Source organism: Nilaparvata lugens, chromosome 4 (assembly GCF_014356525.2).
Source record: "Nilaparvata lugens isolate BPH chromosome 4, ASM1435652v1, whole genome shotgun sequence".
Lineage (NCBI taxonomy): Eukaryota > Metazoa > Arthropoda > Insecta > Hemiptera > Delphacidae > Nilaparvata > Nilaparvata lugens.
The window spans coordinates 76,371,695-76,392,048 of NC_052507.1; the positions used below are offsets into that span (position 1 = coordinate 76,371,695).

At 33.9% G+C, this 20,354-nt stretch overlaps 2 protein-coding genes across 2 annotated transcripts in view; both read left to right on the forward strand.

The window, feature by feature from the left end:
* Positions 1 to 15,756, forward strand: part of LOC111043857 (serine/threonine-protein phosphatase 2A 56 kDa regulatory subunit epsilon isoform) — a 110,356-nt gene extending 94,600 nt beyond the window's left edge. Inside the window, exons 5-10 of the mRNA XM_039427106.1 lie at positions 2,427 to 2,557; positions 4,023 to 4,027; positions 4,671 to 4,933; positions 7,925 to 8,044; positions 9,032 to 9,084; positions 12,861 to 15,756. Coding sequence (XP_039283040.1) covers positions 2,427 to 2,557; positions 4,023 to 4,027; positions 4,671 to 4,933; positions 7,925 to 8,044; positions 9,032 to 9,084; positions 12,861 to 12,957 — 669 coding nt within the window. The 3' untranslated portion in view covers positions 12,958 to 15,756. The remainder of the gene's footprint in view (positions 1 to 2,426; positions 2,558 to 4,022; positions 4,028 to 4,670; positions 4,934 to 7,924; positions 8,045 to 9,031; positions 9,085 to 12,860) is intronic.
* LOC120350968 lies at positions 11,699 to 12,852 on the forward strand. The gene is made up of 2 exons (XM_039426505.1): positions 11,699 to 12,144; positions 12,193 to 12,852. Exons 1-2 carry the CDS (start codon positions 12,022 to 12,024, stop codon positions 12,550 to 12,552), a joined length of 483 nt encoding a protein of 160 aa, XP_039282439.1. The 5' UTR covers positions 11,699 to 12,021; the 3' UTR covers positions 12,553 to 12,852.
* Positions 15,757 to 20,354: the final 4,598 nt, after the last annotated feature.

Genomic DNA, 20,354 nt, shown 5'->3' on the forward strand with positions numbered 1-20,354 from the left:
ACGATCTGTTTTGGTACTTGTGACCTTTGTAATATTTGTGTTGTGTTATGGTGGATTCCATCAAATTTATTTTCTTTTTAGTTTCGTGATCAGTATTCTCGTGCTGCTCGATGAATTTGTCGATTTTATTTATTTATTAACTAGCTTACCCGGCGAACTTTGTACCGCCAAAAAATCAATGTATCTCATGTCACTTAATTTGGTGAATCATGAAATTTGTTTGACAATCAATATTTTTATTTACATCTCAATAGGGACTTCCTATGTGCTTAGTCATGCACCATTTATTATTCCGAAAACATATCCTTCTCAATCAATATTGCTAGTAAAATCTATCAGTAAAGCTTTTGAATTAAACAAAAAAAATAGATAGGTTAAATCAGTGTTTTAAGATAGGGGAGTGATAATATTATTTGTATAGGTCTTCTAAGGAACCAATATTTTGGTTCCATAATATATCTGGTGGATCAACTTCACTTCAACTCCAAACCACCGTTTTAATACCAGTACACAATTTATCACAGGGTGACGTGTTTATTACAGCTGGTAACTTTAGATGCTAAATCATATTATCACAATATGATCTTGAATCATGATCATTTTTCCGTTCTTGCCACTCGGCTGACAATTTCGAAAACATAGGTTTGTAAAATGGATTAATAAATAATTGTTATTAGCCCCCCCTATTAAAATTTCTGGTCAGAAACCATCCCCAATATTCACACAACATATTCCCAAAGTTTTATGCCGTTCTGTCAAGTAGTCTATAGGGAACAAACATACAAACAAACACACAGACATTCATTTTTATATAGGCCTAGATGAATATACATAATTTCTGCAAACGTACATTCTAGAGACGGTCATAATGTCCAATTTTCAAAAGTATCTCATTAACTTGAATGAATTTAATGTATTCGTTTTTCCAAATATGCCAATGAATTTGAGTTCTCTCATGCATCATATATAAGCAATTTCTGCCATAAGAATACTTTGCTCCCAGAAGAGCAGTTTTCCCGTGAAGGTCTCAGTTTTTCAAGATCTCAATTCATCAAGTACTTTTTCTTGAGATATAATTTCTCTGAATGCCAATGATTCACAATAAAACAAGTTTATTAATTTATAGATACTGAAACAAATGAGAAGGTGAACCACTCAGTTCGTCAAGTTTTTAGAATTTTCAAATTGAAAACAATACAATGAATACAATGTATGAATCATAAAAATAATAGATACGTTAGTTTCATGGAGTCATGTATTCGATGGAGGCTGATACACAGTCAGCTACACCGTTGAATACTAGCATAGAGAAACAATAGCATAAGTAGATATCCCATGGCATAGGGCGTTTATGTCGCAACTTTTACTGTTATCTCAAGCCGATAGCCCACGTAGTTGTTTCCCGTGAAGCTTTATGACGCTGGTAGTCTCTCATATTGTGCCGTTCATACACTCTTACCCGGTCAAAACAGTAAAAATCGACAATAATCGACAGTAATTGGCTTGGGATAACAGTAAAAGTTGCGACATAAACGCCCTATACCATGGGATATCAGTTACTTACGCTATTATTTCTCTATGATACTAGTTAGGGATTAGTGAGAATGGATCAAGGTGAAGTGTAGTAAAAACTTGGGTTAGGGATAGGTTTTAGCTTTTAAATCGCCATATGCCGTTATTATTCAGAATTATTTGATAATTTCATAGAATTGAATGTATGATACAAAATTTAAAATTTTTAGTTTAGTCATTAATTTTGAAGTGGAAATTAGACTTTTTCAAGTGAAAAGTGAAATCTTAACCTCATTCTTTCTTGAAACTTTTATTTGTAAAAATTTGGGAGAAGACAGTTTTGGGCTATGCCTGTTGGCTTCTCCCAATCATATTATATATTATAATTATGATTTGTGATTGTGAATTAAATAAATAAATAAGTACTGCATCTACTAGACTATCTTGAATAAACAGGAACTAGACGATCTGAAAATCGGACGTACTGATGCTGTCTACCCGGGCTGATTCTTGATCAACTGAAATCTTGTTGAAGTGGATTTCACCCGTTTTTCTCTATTAGATAGGAAATATGCTAGACACTGCATGAAGTGTTTCATGTAAATTTGTTGTTAAAACCGTTATTGGTGAATCCTTTTTGTATTTTTCATTTCAACATTGTAATGTATTTTTCCAATAAACAATATCTATCCTCAAAAAATGTTATATTATGTAAATATATTAATTCTGGATTTTGTTTTTTGTTTTTAACTGTTTCATGTAAATTAGTTGTAAAAACCGTTATTGGTGAATCCTTTCTTTATTTTTCATTTCAACATTGTAATGTATTTTTCCAATAAACAATATCTATCCTCATAAAATGTCATATGATGTAGCCTAAATATATATTAATTCTGGATTTTTTGTGTTTTCAGTTGCTTGACCTATTCGATAGTGAAGATCCCAGAGAAAGAGATTTCTTGAAGACAGTACTCCATCGTATTTATGGGAAATTCCTTGGACTGCGTGCTTTCATTCGTAAACAAATCAATAATATATTTCTCAGGTAATTACTCTATTATTTAAATTTACACTAGACCTATTCGTTTCACCTTTATACTTTATCATTGACTAAACATCTCATTCATAACAGCAAGTGGCTATAATACTTTTATATTTTTAAATTATTAATTTTTGACATCTTATTGAGTTGAGACATAGAGAAACAATAGCGTAAGTAGATATTCCATGGTATAGGGCGTTTATGTCGCAACGTTTACTGTTATCTCAAGCCGATAATTCATGTAATTCTTTCCCGTGAAGCTGTGTGACGCTGGTAGTCTCTCATCTTGTGCCGTTCATACACTCTCACTTCAACAAAACAGTAAAAATCCACAATAATCGACAGTAATCGGCTTGAGATAACAGTAGAAGTTGCGACATAAACGCCATGTGCCATGGGATATCTACTTACGCTATTGTTTACCTAAGGTTGAGATAAAAGACTCTTGTACAAAAAAGTCTTAATATTTAATGTAATTTTATTATAAACCAATCAAACGATTGAGCTGAAAGAATATTAAATTATGATCGATATGACCATAACCTATGATCAATATTGTTGAACGAAAATACTTTGTGCCGGTTGCACTACAGCCGGTTAAATTTTAACCAAGATTAATTCCACGAGAACCAATCAGAGAAGCCGTCTTTCCAAAAACGCCTTCTCTGATTGGTTCTCGTGAAATTAATGACGGTTAAAATTTAACCGGCTGTTGTGCAACCGGGTCTAAAAGATTGTGACCCAACATGATTACTTCACTTATAAGTTGAATGGTTCAATAGTCCTATTATACCTAAATAGTTCTAACCTGTATGAATAGTCCCATTTGAACATATGGGAACAATATACCCACTGTACCTGTTCTATACACGTTCACTGATACTGATATAGATAATCCGCCTTCAGTGATTACCACTATCAAGGCTTACTTTTTCAAGAATCACTCATTCATATTGCATTTTTTTATTCCTTTCCACAATCACGATATCAAATTGATGATTGGGAGAGAATCAACAGGATAAACCAATTATAATATTAATGACAATTGAGGCCGGTTGCACAAAACTGTTGAATTTCAACTGTGAAGTGCTAACTAATGACGTCTCCCGCTTCCGTGATTGGTTCTCGGTCATTCTATCACCGTTAAAATTTAAAAGACTTTCGTGCAACAGGGCCTTGGTGCTACACAATTAATTTTTTGTATATCATGATCATTATATTCATATTAAATATTTATTAACCACTATAATTTGAAAGATTTTCTTACAATTGTATTGATGGAATCATTTTTCAAGAATAAGTCATTTCTATTCATTTGAAACATTAGGTGTTTTACAATTATTTATTAAAAATAATCAATATTCAATATTTATCAACCACTAGGAAGTATATTATTTGTATTGATGGATGCATTTTGCTTTGCAGTATTACATTTTACAAACCATGATCATATCAATATTTTTTAAAGGATAAGTCATTTCTATTCATTTGAAGCATTAGGTGCTTTACAATTATTTATTATAAATAATCAATATTCAATATTATTATCAACCACTAGGAAGTACATAATTTGTATTGATGGACGCATTTTACTTTGCAGTATTATTATTTATAAGCCATGGTCATTGTATTCATATTCAATAATTCAATATTCATCAACCACGACGAACTTTATAATTTGTATTGATGGACGCATTTACTTTGAAGTATTATTATTTATAAACCATGATCCATATTCAATATTCATCAACCACTTGAGGTGTGAAAGATTCTTTCACATAATATGTATTTATTGTAAGCATTTTCCAAGAGTATCTCATTCATATTAATTTGAAACATTTAGTAATTATTTATAAATTATGATCATTATCAAATCAGACTCTTTGGCCCGGTTGCACAACAGCCGGTTAAATTTTAACCGTCATTAATTCCACAAGAACCAATCAGAGAAGGCGTTTTTGAAAAGACGGCTTCACTGATTAGTTCTCGTGGAATTAATCACGGTTAAAATTTAACCGGCTGTTTTGCAACCGGCACTTGATGTTTAATTTAAAGCATATAAAGAATTTCAATTTAAATTATATTCATATTCAATATTTATCAACGACTTGAAAAGTATATAATGTAAAAGATTGTCTGATGGATGTATGCATTTTTGTTTGCAGTATTATTAATGGTTTTGCATTACCGCTGAAGTCAGAGCACAAACAGTTCCTGGTTAAGGTGTTGATCCCGCTGCACAAGGTGAAGTGTCTGTCGATGTATCACGCGCAGTTGGCCTACTGTGTCGTTCAGTTCCTCGAGAAGGACTCCACGCTCACCGAACCAGTCATCAGAGGTCTGCTCAAGTATTGGCCGAAAACATGCAGTCAAAAGGAGGTCAGCAAAATATAGTTCACTATAGTGAGGTCCACGTTATAATGGCAGGAAGAAAGATAGAAGAACAGTGTTGCCTGTTATCTGATTTAATTAATTACATTTCCACATTGTCAAAAACAGATTTGGCATCGTTGCGGAGCTAGAAAAGGATAGTACTACCTTCTTTGTCGAATAATAGACAAGGATAGCAGCATCAAAGTTAATCAAATACTGTCATTATAACGTGGACCTCACTATATCAAAAATTATACCAATTTACGGAAAATTATAGAAGGATATGGAGAGAATCTTCAAGCAAAATTCAAACAAATTTATAGAAAATAATAAAAAGGGTTGAAGAATACCAGTCATCAGAGGTGTGTTCAGGTATTGGCCGAAAATATGCAGTCAATAAGAGGTTACCAAAATGTATTACTCTATCAAAAATGCAAACAAATATACAGAAAATTAGAAAAGGTATGAAGTAATCAAGGGGTTTGTTCAAGTATTGGCCGAAAACATGCAGTCAAAAAGAGGTCAGAAATAGTATATTTCGCACCTAGAGCAGAAAATGTGACTTTTCCGGCTCGAAATCGCTTTTCAAGTCCGAGGCCGTAGGCCGAGAACTAGAAAAGATTGAGAGCCGGAAAAACATTCTTGCCCGTGGTGCGAACGATATTTTTCGCCACACTACAGGTATTGCTGACAAAATAAATAAAGAATACAAAATAAAGAATACTTGTTATCGTACCTATCTCTTGATTTTAGTGGTAGAAGATTTACAGTCAGGATTTAAGATTCTTCTAAAATTTCACTTGGAATATGACGGGCGTCGTCATCTTCAAGCATTTTTGAAAATTTGGAATGTGCTAATCAACAATAAATAATTGAATATAACTGGTTGCGAAGCGAATGCTGAATTAGTTTGAAACTCGAATTGAAATCATGGCGACTGCAGCTGATGAAGAAAGTTGACACTCGCCCGATCTAGCGGATGACTTATCAACTACGGACTTCCATGACCGGCTGGAAAGAGACCACTTTCCGGCCTAGACCGCAAAAGAAACCCTTTTCTGACGTCAGACGAGAGTCGTCTGCAAACAAGGTCTTTCAGATCTTGAAACGTAGGGACTGGAAAACAGCTGCTTTCTGTGCAGTGTGGCGAAAAATGTATTACACTATCAGAATTCAAACAAATTTATAGAAAATTATAAAAATGTATGTAGTGATTCTTTAGAGAGTCTTGAACCAAAATTCATACAAATTTATAGAACATTATGAAAAGGTATGGAGTATCAGTTATCAGAGGTCAGCAAATTTTATTATATTCTGCCCTAGTAAGCAAATACGCAGTGTCTACAACATTCTCACAAAATTAGTTACATGATACTGTATATTAGAAACTCTCACCTCATCGAGCACTATCTATTGCACTGAACAAGGACGCCGTATCTCTTTTATTTGAAGAAATAATATATTTATTTATTTATTGGATAGAGCAAACAATACAATATAATGGCATTAAGAACGCAGTATTATATATATATATATATATATATATATATATTATATATATATATATATATATATATATACTTGATGTTTCTTTTTTTGACAAAGGCCGTGATCACATTGAATGTATATATGTGTAAGTGCACGCTTAGTTATGAATGACTAAGCATGCAGATGAGAAACAAAATGTGGAAAGAGCAATAGGAACATTCACACTGAACGCGTGCTCTTACTGGTGGCGTTTAGTGTGAGCAACTACAGACAAGTCACAACGTGTTTCAATGGCTCTTTCCAGATATTGTTTTTCGGCTCATGGATGATTCGACGTGCAGTTGCACATACACGTATCCAATGTGATCAATTTTAAGCTTCAATATTATCATCAAAATTTCATATTTGTTTAGAAATAAGTTTTCTTGATTTAAAACTTTATAAAATAGAAACTCAGGAAGTTTAAGTGCAAATTTTTAGTGAGAAAACATGAAGAACCCAATATATAACCTATGAACTTGAGTGTTGATAGGAAATGAAATTAGGGTAATAGGGCGAGGCAGAACATCCAAAAGGATCTCTCTGCCGATAAAAGCCATATAAATAAATAAATAAATGTGATCATACCCTTAGCAAGAACACAGTATTTTCAAAATGCTTTTTAAAAATTCAGATACTGCGTTCTTGCTAAGTATATTCGAGGCGGCGACACGTATGTGCATTCAGGTACCTGAAAGGGCAAGTATGCCTTGGAAATAGTTTTATTTGTGCAACTAGTGCGCAAAGTGACAGTTTGCTGCACCGAAAGAAACGTTTACTTGAAATGGTTTCTTGAATGCAGCAGGCGAACTTTGCGCACGTATTTCACATTAAATTTTTCCAGTTACCATTGAATATGAAAAGTGAGTTATAATGGGTAAAATGTCCTGAAATCCATCTAATGTTTGTCTGTGTAATTTTGTTATTAATAACAACCTTAATAACACCTTTCGAATACCAAAGGTGCATCAGACATTCACTTTTCCAGTCAGATTCCTTAGTTAACTGTCAGCATTGATTAAACAGGAATCACTGGAACTACTTTGTGTTGCCATGTTGCAAATCTGGATTACTTTGTAACAAAGTATTACTTTGCGCACTAGAGCGGAAAAGTGATTCTTTGCGGCCTGCAATCAGTGCAGAAATGGTCACTTTCCAAGGTATTTGTAGAAAAATGTATTTTCTAAATTTAGATGATTGTCCAAAGACTTAGAATATGTCCTATAATTGTCACATGCAAAAACTTAACTTCTATTAAATCCCTAATTTAAGTTTGAAATGGTAATGGAAACGCCAAACCAAATAAGATATTGACAGATTTTCAGTTCGAAACAGATAACCAGTCCAGTTTTCTTAACATCAATAAACAATTGATACGTTGTTAAAAATCGTTGTTTTATTAACACTAGATGCACAGTCGTATATTCTGTGTATAATTTTCAAGTTAATAATGCGTTTGTTCGTTTCCAGGTGATGTTTCTCGGTGAAATAGAAGAAATTTTAGATGTAATAGAACCTTTGCAATTTTTTAAGATTCAAGAACCATTATTTAGGCAAATCGCTCGCTGCGTATCAAGTCCTCATTTCCAGGTAAGCAAATTATTGAAATAACATAATTGTTTAATGTCTAGAAAATACAAAAACTTAATGAGTATTGACGATATTACTTCATGAGCTCGTAAAACATCTCTGTATGTAATTCACGGTATCAAAATTATTAGGGACAGAAGAAGATTGATTCCATAAATTTTGTTACTTTGATAAAAACGAAAAATTAGTGAATATTTATTTACAGATGGAAATAAATTGGAAGTTGCATTTTTTCAAATGCTAATCAATGAATAATAATTATAATGGGATTTCGTTCAATAATTATTATTATGAATATTTATTTATTATGTAAATTCATTTAAAAAATGTTTTTCCTACCGGTACTAACGATGATTAGTAAATGCACTATGCATTACCATATTATTAGTACTGTACTATGTATTGTTAAGATAAAATATACTATAGATTTTGTTCTATTTATTCTTCATGAAGAATATCTTCAAGTGGAATTCTTAAATTGACTTCTACTAAGTCTCGTTTTTAATAACCGTTCCATAAAGGTGACAAAAATTCAGCATTTTAAAGAGGCTCAGAGCGAATAACTTTAATCTAATTTCTGTTTACAATCTGATTTAAAATAGTTAAACAGGTTTAAAAATCAAATCTTGACCAATGTTGAAGACTTGATATTGGGCCTTACATATTGAACGCTTTTTCGAACTTTTTGAAGTTCAATATGAAGTCTTCAAATACTGGAAACGATTTGAAGAATTTGACAAACATTCAATATCAATTGAAATATTTTATCTTCAATGGAAATATAATCTTTCACGAACAAATTTTCTTTATACAGCACATACTTGATTATAGATTACAACTGTAGAAGTAAGTCAGCTGGACAATTATTTCCCCATGTACTTACATTGTCCGGTTATATCTCCTCAAAAAGGACGAATGAGTAAGTCAATTTCGTTGGCCAACTCACTTAATCTGCACAATGCTTCAAAGAATATGTGTTGAAAATGTATCAAAAAACTGTTTGACGACCTGACAGCATCCTACAAAGCTGAACGACAAAAGTAAGTTGCTTTTTTCACTACAATATCACTTTCCTAATGTTTATTACTATTGTTTTGGCTGGGTAAGAGTGTAAGAACGGCACAGTATGAGAGACTACCAGCGTCACATACCTTTACGAAAATGAACCACTAGAGCTATCGGCTTGAATTAACAGTGAAATTTGGAACATAACTGTCTATAGCATGGGATATCTGTTTATGCTATCTTTTCTCTACGATTTTACAATGGTGTTTTTCAATAGTGAGATCCACGTTATAAAGTCAGTGAGATGATATGATGTCATGGTTGCCAATTCTCTTTTTCCACTGCCTTCTATAGTGGACCAGTGTGATTCAAGTCATCCCGGTATATCTGATATTAATTAATTATTGTTAATGATGATCAGTTATATCTCAAATATATTCACCAAGAAAGTATATCTCCTCATAATTTAATGATAAATTATCATGATTCAGATAAAATAATTTGATAGTTTATTATATTTCTTCATAGCATATAAACGATCTAGCAACGGCGTGGAGCTAGAAAATGGTGGATCGCTTTGGGTGGGGTTTGCTTTGTAAAATGGCAGATAAAGATCTCAAACCAATGTTATTCAAATGTTACTCAATATTATTCGTTACAAGTGGTAATTGAGTGGGATATTTGTAATCAATTTATTAATTCAAGCCATCTAAATTCAACATTTATAGTTTTAATGTTTATTTTGGACTAAAATTTTATAAAAATTGTATACGTGAAATTCTAAACTTATCTTGGACTTCAACTATAAATTTGGAAGAAAAATAGCACAAGGACTACCTTATTATTTTATCTGCCAATGTTATTACATTAGTGTCATTTGCATTGTAAAATAAATAAATGTTAAAGAGGTGTTGACTTTATAATGTGAATTTCACTATGTTAGATAATTTAAAGTGAAAAAATAGCTAGGGAATAGTTGAAATTTATAGGATAATACTATAATGTCACTTTATAGCGGAGAATAATGTAGGCAGATGCATATATTTTAAGCATCAGAAGGATTATTCGGGTTTTAGACATTATTTATGTCTTGAATGGATAGGAGTCCCACGATTGATAGTTTTAAATGCCCTAAGCCCGGTTTCAAGAAAACTCATTAAATGAACCAATAAATCTATAGGTTTAATGTTTCATTAGATTTAATAAATGTCCTAGAAACCGGGCCCAAATGTTCTGAGTATCTCCTCAATATTAGTTTTAATCATTAAAAAAAATAATATAATTTCAAGGTTCAAGTGCATTATTATATTGTGAGTAGTTTTTATAAATTTGTTGTTATTATAAGCATTTTGTTTCAAATTTAAATTCTTTGATTTTCTTGATCACTATTTCCACGATGTCGACAGTGTGGTTGACAGTTTAGTTAGGCTACCTACTCACTGTGATAATTACAAACAAAAAAAAGCTAAAAATTGTATATACTTCACTGTAATTGAATATTGAATAGTGTCCCCTAGTCGATAAGTCTAGTGTATATTTATTTCTTGAAAATTACTGTTCATATTGCATCTATTCTAATAATCAATTAAATTCTATCTATCCTTCAATATTTCATGTAGATGTCTATCTTGTTGTGCTGTAAGCAGGTAAGGAGCAATGATAAATAAATTAGTATTGGTATAATGTCCATCCACTAATCATTAACATAATTTAAAATATTTACTACTTACCCTGAACATTACTAAAAACAGAAGTCTATTATTATCAACAAGATATGCATGTCCCTTTCCAATTAAATAATAGTTTCTCATTTTTCATTAAAATTTAGTTTTCTCTCCAGTTAAGATCACAAAAAATGCTCGAAAATCAAATCAAAGGTTCATTCAATGACATTACTCACATAGCAAATTACATTACACAGTTTATATCATTTAGGTAATCATTTTATGTTGATGTTGATAAGCTGTCTTGTTACTTGTAATTCTAAATAGAGTAGTCTAATCATTCAATAACTTTTTGAGAAAATTCTTTCAGATAGTCCTACTAATAAATTCTTCATGTCAGGATACATGTTTCTACAATGATGAACTGTTTCAGTGAAAATATCCCCAAATTTGGCCTTTACTGTATAAAAGACTTCTCTGAAACGTTGCCTATTACTGTATTTCTTTGCAGATCGCTCCCTTACTAGTTTGATATTTTTTTAAACTTGAATCTTCCTATTTTATAGGCTTATTTTACGACATAAATAACAATATTGAATTCTTGTTTTATCTCACAATAATTATTAAAAAATTATTAAATTCTAGCTAGGAAACAAACATATTTCTCTAATGTGGCAATGATAAGCAATTTATTTCCAGATATCTTCCTTAATGGTTTAATATACTCTTAATCTCTTAATAATTGAATTGTCGTATTTTATAGGTTTATTTCATACTATGTGTTTCTATTATATCTTACAATTATTAAATATTTATTATGTTAGTTTCAAGGTATTTGCATCAATCATTTATTGTTACTTTGTGAATGCAATAAATGTTTTTAATGTCTCATCTCTTTTCAGTTATTAACTGTCAATCTGTGTTGTCGTTACTTTTTTGAAATCAGCAGGAAATTACAACGTTTTTTAGTATCGAAAAAGACGCGTATACAAGGGTGTTCCTAAAGAGCATAAACATACAAAAAAATCTTCAAAAAACATCTTCTTTTCTTATGATTTTCTCTGAGAAATATGAATCTTCTTATACTTCTTGAAGTGGATAATTACTCTAACTCTAGCTCCTACTGTTCCATACAGGTCAGACGAGCCTGATGAGTCCACTGAGGTCTGGAATTTTCCGAGCACGACACTGGTGCCAGCACCAAAAAGATCGTTCAAAAGAACGCCATCTAGGAAAGAAAAACAGAAGGTGGCGAAACAGGTTGAGAAGAAGTCTTGGCAGAAGATACTGGGCCCGATTAACAAGGGCATGTGGAAGAAGTGGATTAACGAGGAGTTTAGTGTGCGAATAGTGCAGCCCTCGATTCTGCGCAAGATGAGAGGAAGAAAGATAGAGTGGCCAGCTGGGGGTCAGGCACAGAGCAGTAGACAGATAGAGTTGCCATCCAAGAGCACGAGTGACGCTCAGAGCAGTAGACAGATAGAGTTGCAGTCTGCGAGTGAGGATCAGGCACAGAAAAGTAGACAAGTAGAGTTGCCGACCAAGAACACTAGTGACGCACAGAGCAGTAGACAGGTAGAGTTGCCGTCCAAGAGCGCGAGTGACGCTCAGAACAGTAGACAGGTAGAGTTGCTGTCGAAGAGCATGGCTGACGGACTGCAGATTGCTCACAAGCAGAAGATGAAGTGGACTGAGATGCTCGGATGTTGGGTGTTCAGTGGTCAAATGGATGATCAGGAAAAGGATGAAAGCCCGATGGACGACATTTCCGAGAGGAGTGGCTCCAAGTCGCAGAGCTCCGTCGACTTGGATGGCGAAAACGAAGAATCAACCGAATAGATTGATGAATCTCGGAAGAGTATTATCTACCCCGGTGCTCTCGTTGGATTAGATTTAAACCAGTATTTCATTAGAAGACAGGTCTCCGTTCTTCAGTTGCTCTCGTCGAATTTGATTACACCCGTATTTTATTAGAAAGCAGGTCTCCGTTCTTCAGTTGCTCTCGTCGAATCTGATTTGAACCCGTATTTTATTTGACGGTCTCCTCCGTTCTTCAGTTATTATCATGGCTTACCAGGGTTTATGTAGAGCGTGTTGATGTTTTTGTCAATTGAATGCTTAACCACATGTGTTTGTTTTCATTTCAGAGAGAAAAAGCGAGAAAAAGAGAGAGATGAGCTATGGAAGAGACTTTCAGAACTGGAAATTTCACACAAAATAAAACCAGAAACTCAAAATAAGTGATACTCGTAAGCAAACTCGACTGTGCACTAAATTTGTTATCATGGAAATAGTATTACGATCGCTATTGTTGTGATTGTGGGTGGGAGTGAGAGGTGTGGAGGGGAGGGGAGGGAGTGAGAGAGAGAGAGAGAGGCCCGCGACTTCAACTGGATCTTACCTCTATTGGTTGGTTTTCTCGAATACTGCCCGTGTCTGTGTTTTATCCGGCAAACGACTTGTCTAATCTACATTTAGCAGCCCACAAGACTGAATGGCTCCTCTATTATCTTGCGTTGCTCACGTTTCGTTTCCAAAACACACACCACCACACACACACACCTACTCTCACTTACACATATACACACACACACACTCACAGGCCGTCCGATTCTGGTTAGTGGTCGTCGATCGATGCGATGCGTTCAACTTTGTTTGCCATAATCGAGTACTATGTCAAAAATCGCTGACTGAAGTATTTGTGTGATTCCCAAAGAATATTAACTTTATAAATATATGAAATATATTAATATATTATATGAATATATTAAACGATATATACAAGATTATATTTTCTGTTTCTATGAGAAAGAAATGTGTATTATACATCAGCTTGCATAACCGATGTGTACAAACAATAAAATGTAGAATTAATTGTATACAAGACTATACAAACATGAACAACTACCATCCTGATTATTGGTCGTACAATAAGATCATTTATTTGAGAAACTAATTGATTGTAGTGTTTGGTTTGTGGAAGTTTTATTTATGTTGACGTGGGTACAACAGCATTGCTTATGATTAATGCTTAGAAAGCTGTACTTGTGTACTTCATTTATTTCTCCAAAATAATTAAGTTATTTTTGTTTACCTAGAAATAGATACAAGAACAACAATGTTCTAATCACTTATGACAACCTTATTTCTGGTGTATAAGGTACAGAAAGCAAGTTTGCAAGAATTAATTGTTTGACTAGTTTTCATATACTTTTTATTTCAAAAGTACAGTATTTTTTAGAGTTGATGAAGATTTTGTACTATTCTATTCATAGTCAATTGTTTGTATAAGCTGTAAATCTTTTTGAAAGCTTATCAAGATATTGTTGCGATTCTATTATTTAGTTTCAGGACGATAATTGCGTAAATTGCATATTTCTTATATGAAAAATGTATTACAATATCATCATCTTGCAACTGAATAAGGTCTGATGGCATTTGACAATATCTTGGTGTGCATTCAATAACAGTGCAACAATATCAATCGTAATACTATGTAAGTCTAATTTATTTACCTATATTTTTTATCATTATTGAACATTGTAAAATATTGTTGATTGTCGGAGATTAGTCATTAAATATTATTGAAAATGTATAAAGGTATGTCAGTGTATTCTTTTTTAAGAAATAATTCTATTTATTGAGTATCAAATACTCTTGTTTAATTCTTCTAATTGTTGAAAGTGAATGAGGGATACAAAGAATTATTATTTCTAACTTTGTATTGAAACTTGAATGGATTATTTTGTTCGATAACTGCATTGTCTACATCTATTACTGAAACTGCTTTATCTCTTCAAGGTGTATTAGATCGATAAATATTTAACATTAAAATGACGTTGATGTGTTATTAATTTCTTTCTCACCACATATAAAGTTTATTTTTGTGTCACTTGAGAAATCCTTTCTCATTTTTGTCCATTGTACATAGAATGAATGCATATGTGGCTGTCTGAAAAATACAAGCACTTCTACAAATTTCGATAATATGTTTGGTTTCTATCAACCAATAAGGTGAAGTGTCATGAAAATCGTTGAAATAGGTGTTTTTCAGAACTGAATCCATTTCTTCCACAATATATTTCCTATTTCTTAACTGTAGTTTGTGTACATCCAATATTGATTTTTGTGATAATTTCGAACTATTTTCTTTTTTAGTACAAAAGAATATTTGGCTTTGAATAGTAAACTATTATTTAAGAACAATTGAATATGCTAACATACATATTTGGAATTACTGAAGAACGAAGATTTTCTTGAATCTTGAAGCAAATCAGTGAAATCTTTAGGAAATTGGAAACCATATATTTATAAAACGTGTAAATTATTTTACATATAATAAACTAGAGAGTTAGTGTTTGGACTATCGAGTGATGTATATTAGTAATCGGCAATTGTTAATATGTTTAAAGTATTAAAAGAAAATTTGTTTCTGTAAATATTTTCTATCATTTTGTACCTGAAGCATTAACATCTCAGTAATTATAAATGTTATAATGGAGAAATATCATATTACTGTAAAATATATATGAACTGTGGGATAATGAGTGGTTTGTGGTCTGTGGTTTCAAATGTTGGACAAGGGATGTTAGTAAATCTATAGTCTAGATTGCTGATGTATTAATGAATGAGAATAATCATTTCTACTACATAATTACAATAATTGTAGGAAACTCCCTGTTTTGTGAAACATGAAATTGCATTCATACATTTATAACTAGGCGTCTAGAGTAGGTTGGAGTAAAAATTGCATTTTTTATAATTAAACAAAAAAGATCATTCGTAATATTGTACATTCTATGTCCTAAATCATCTTCTGGCCTTCTATTATTGACGGTACATGGTTAGTTTATGATAATGGTGGTGTATATGTGTTATTTAACAATTTCAAATGAAGAGTGTTTATTGACTGCCTTCAAGACAATTGCCTTCTAGTTGAATCTGTTGATAAATGTTTATAAATGGGTTTGTAAATAAACTACACATTTCTTTTTCATTGTAAATATAAATCTAAAAACAATAAAAGGAACCGTTTGGTTGGAAGATGCGCCTGCCCACTTATTTCATTCAATTAACACTAGTTTTTCATGTATACAGTACCTATTAAATAATAATAATCAACTTATTGCAGGTTCCGTCAAAGGATTATACAATCACACGTGCATTATTATTCAATATTATCGTGTAGAAGATTTTTTGTTTTCAAGAAGGCAGCTTTTATAAATTTATTCCAAGCATGAAGCGACATTCAAAAGATATTACAAAGCAATAGGAGAAATGTGTCGAGTAAACCAGGCAATGTTTTGAGAAGATTATGCCCATTTGGCCACATATTTTGCTTTGTAATGAGATGAATAATGATGATAGGTGAATGAATGGACCTCAAGTTTATTTCCTGGGACACATCGGAAAGAGGGTTCAAAAGGAAAAGCGAAACTGCAATGCTATAATATACTGCAACAGATTTTCTATTTCTCTCGTGTATAACGATATTCTATTCAATATCAGCATTCCTCAATGTTATTCAGAAATATACAGTGTATATCTAGGCATTTGAGACTCATGAGCTATATATTTCCTGTGTATCTGCCATACGCTAAATAAAAAAAATATTCATTTTCTTTGTAAGGGCTTCTCGTATTTACATAAACATGTATTAACTTTCATTTTATTTTATAACGTTCAGCTTAATTTTATTTCTCACTACATGCTTCTACTTGGAATGTCATTTAGTCAAGAATGCGTCTTAAAATTACATGTTTAGTCGAAACATTGTGAGTAACTAGTAGTTCTGTGAACAGTAGACCTCGCGCAGTTAAAAACCGCAGCCTCCTCTTATACTGTACATCAGAGTAAATCCTGTCTGTATGTCGTGTCAGCGAGATATCGGTGTGAAAACGGCTAATGGCTGTTGGGGTTGGTGTATCAAAAATGCTAACATCAAAAGCTAATCTCCTTCAAGACATACTGGCAACAGGACAGCCCGAGTTCAAAGCAGAGAAAGTTCGAGAGAATACTATGTTATTTTAGTTATTAATTGCATGCGTTATTGCACGCAATCAATAGTTCATTTAATAGTGCATAAAAATTGCATTCAATGAGGCATGCAATTAATAGTTTACACAGTAGCTGATTTTTACCAAGTTACATTCATTCAGTCGTATGGTCCGACGCCAACACCAGCCTTGAAATTCTTTTCAGGAAATGAAATAATAATCAGGTCTTAGACCCTCGTCTCCAAAACATAAAATATCAGTTTCAGGCCTAGTCTGAAAATAAAAATATTCACTTCTTCCAGAGTCACTCACAGCTCACAGTTCTATTGTTAGCTGCTTTAACCAGTCTACAGCTCTGTTTGTGGCTTCATGCAGCTCTCTTAGGTCTCCCTCGAAAGAATGGATTGGACATTCAGCAGTTATTGACCAAGCGAAGAGAGGTCTAAGATTCAAGTCGACGGTTTGGCATTTCTCTTAATGTTTAAATGTTTTTATGTTGCGCATTTACGGCGAAACGCGGTAATAGATTTTCATGAAATTTGGCAGGTATGTTCCTTTTCAAATTGCGCGTCGACTTATATACAAGGTTTTTGGAAATTTTGCATTTCAAGGATAATATAAAAGAAAAAAGGAGCCTCCTTCATACGCCAATATCCGAGTAAAAATCAGACTATAGAATTATTATTCATCATAAATCAGCTGTTTAGTGGACTATTATACTACTCGTTCAAAAACATCGAGTATCTTGAAAATGTATCTTTCCATCAACGTTGTAGACAGTTGCAGCCAGACCTGATAACAGCGCTCACTCTCACATTCCGAGACAACTCATCACGGCACGATAGGACAGAAAGCTCTATGTTTTTTTAGGATTTATTCTAGACATTTTAAATTTATAAACTAGTAGTTCTGTGAACAGTAGACCTCACGCAGTATTCTCATCCACAAGTACCTGATTGGAACTATAGACCTTATGGAAATACAGCAATAGATTGGCTTCTCCACACATCTGTCTAATCACTTGTCAGCTGATTTATGATGAATAATTAAATAGTCTGATTTTTACTCTAAAGGTGCGTACAGACTTTCGCTCTGCTCCGCAACCGAACGTCACTCCAGCAGAGCGATTGATGATCGACCGGCGAGCAACAGTGGTTCGACCGGGGAACGCGAGAAGATCTAACATCTTCCGTAACGTTCATGATGGGTGCGTGGGCGGAGCGACTGTGGTTCGATGGTGGTACGAGGGAGGAGCGTGCTCGGTGCGGGTTGGAAGCGCGAATATGTGTACGCAGCTTAATATTGGCGTATGAAGGAGGCTCCTTTTTCCTTTTATATTATCCTTGAAATGCAAAATTTCCAAAAACCTTGTTTAAACGTCGACGCGCAATTAAAAAAGGAACATACCTGTCAAATTTCATGAAAATCTATTCCCGCGTTTCGCCGTAAATGCGCAACATATAAACATTCAAACATTAAGAGAAATGCCAAACCGTCGACTTGAATCTTATACCTCACTTCGCTCGGTCAATAAAATAAAGTTCTCAATTAATAAAAATGGTTTATTGTTTTTGAAGGGCGGATTCAAGGATCCAAAGGTTCAAAGAACCCCACACGTCAACCGAAGCTTATTGTGTTCCCAAGTAGTATGTTAGTTAGGCAAATCAATTCCTGTGTCCTTTACAAGAACCAGTTTTTCCCTTTACTAACATCCCATTCATCACCTGGTCGCTTGTCGATATGCTTGGCTGTCTCTTCAGACTGATTAGTCCTCGTGACCTACGTGAGTTCCACTCCTGGCCTTCTTTGAAGGTCCTACCGCTGAGAAAGGGTAGTCAAGTTGCCTCTAGGGCCCGGCCACCCCTGACTCAGCCTCTTGACCCACATTTGTGGGTCAAAAGCCTCACCTCCGCCAACAAGTTTTGCCCAAATGGCCGCCCTTCTTTGAGTAGTGGTGAGATTTGGTCTCTCCACCCAAAACTCGTGACCTACGTGAGTTGCACTCCTGGCTTATTTGTAGGTCCTTCCGCTTAAGGAGGGGTCGCCAAATTGCCTCTAGGGCACCTGGTCACCCTCGACTCAGCCTTTTGACCCGCATTTGTGCCTGGACTTTCACCCATCTCTGGTCTCTTGGGTTTTTCTTTTTGCCCCTCCGAAACTGCCCTGATGGGGCAGATCCCGTGGGTTTGAAGGCAAGACCACTTCTGGATTGCCTTTGGGTCCCTTTTAGTCGCCTCCTACGACAAGCAGGGATACTGTGGGTGAATTCTGGTTTTCAACACATTCTTGAGTAGGATGTTCGACTCTAAGCTCCCCCAACCCACAGGGGCAATAAAAATGGTACTTTGATTTTTAATTTTTATGTATCAGGATTCCTAATGTATAACATCAGTGCTCCACATTGACAACAGTTGTACAATTAAAACACTTGCTGACAGTTTAAAGAGAATATATCACTTCAGGACATTCACGATGATACTTGATGGTGAAAACATGGTGGAGCGGAGAAGGTAGCTTCAAGCTTGAAAGTTTTTCATTTAATGCATGTAATTTGATGGTGGAGTGGTGTGTTTCGACCCATTTGAATAGATGCATTACATTCAACACTCACAATCTTGAATTATCCTTCGCCGCTCCAACATGTTCTCATTCTAAGGCAGGATTGAAGCTTGAAATAAAGTCAGGTGCAATCAGGGTGTAGTCACCATTATAATTTTTATTGATTACTTTGTTATATAATATTTTTTCGTCAATGTTTTTGAATACCATGTTTCCACCCTAATGAAAATTTCAACTTGAAATAAAGCCAGGTGCAATCAGGGTGTAGTCACCATTATAATTTGTATTGATTACTTTTGTAATCGTGCTGTCATATCATCTTTTTTCGTCAATTGTTTTTGAATAATGTCGAATCTGACACAAAGATGAGGTAATACAGCTCAATCAAATACCAAGAATCGTGTATAGACTATACACTATCCTTGACTAAATACAGCCTATCTATGCAATAGGCTGGCAATTATTTAGTATTCCAAGTGGATATATTTGAATTTTTCATTATTGTGTACTGTGTAGCCAATCAATATTCAATAACTCACCCCGTAATAATCATGTTAATAGTATAATTTTATCAAGTAACTTAAGGGGACGCGGTTCAGGACTCTGGAAAACGTTCAACGTGCTACGACGAGGGCTCTAGACAGCATAGAGGTTGCCGACTTCCAGGGAGCGTTCAGGGATTGGAAAATCCGGTATCAGCGTGTTATCGACTCCAATGGGGACTACTTTGAAGATTCCTAAAGAAAAATTGTACAAATTTTGTCAATAAAAAATTTCCTTAGGTCAGTCCGGTTACTTTTTATACAGACCCTGTATTCAACACCAGACTTAATTTTTCTTGACCCTTCAGTGATACTTGTACGATAAGTTTATGTTTGGAATGAATATGTCAATAATAATTATATACTTTCCCGATCGTTGCATATGTTTGGCATTTCAATTAATGAATAAATATAATCGCTGAGAAAGGAAAGTCAATTGATGTAGTCTGTGTTTTCATGCATAATATCAAGCCTAAAAAGTTAAGCGAAAAGAATAGTTATTTGTGCAACTAGTGCGCAAAGTGAAAGTTTGCTGCACCGAAAG

Excerpts from the sequence above, each read along its gene's own strand:
- LOC120350968 (XM_039426505.1), top strand. The coding sequence starts at position 12,022 with ATGTGGAAGAAGTGGATTAACGAGGAGTTTAGTGTGCGAATAGTGCAG. Across the intron at positions 12,145-12,192 it reads AGGCACAGAGCAGTAGACAG|ATAGAGTTGCAGTCTGCGAG; the intron begins ATAGAGTTGCCA and ends AGCAGTAGACAG.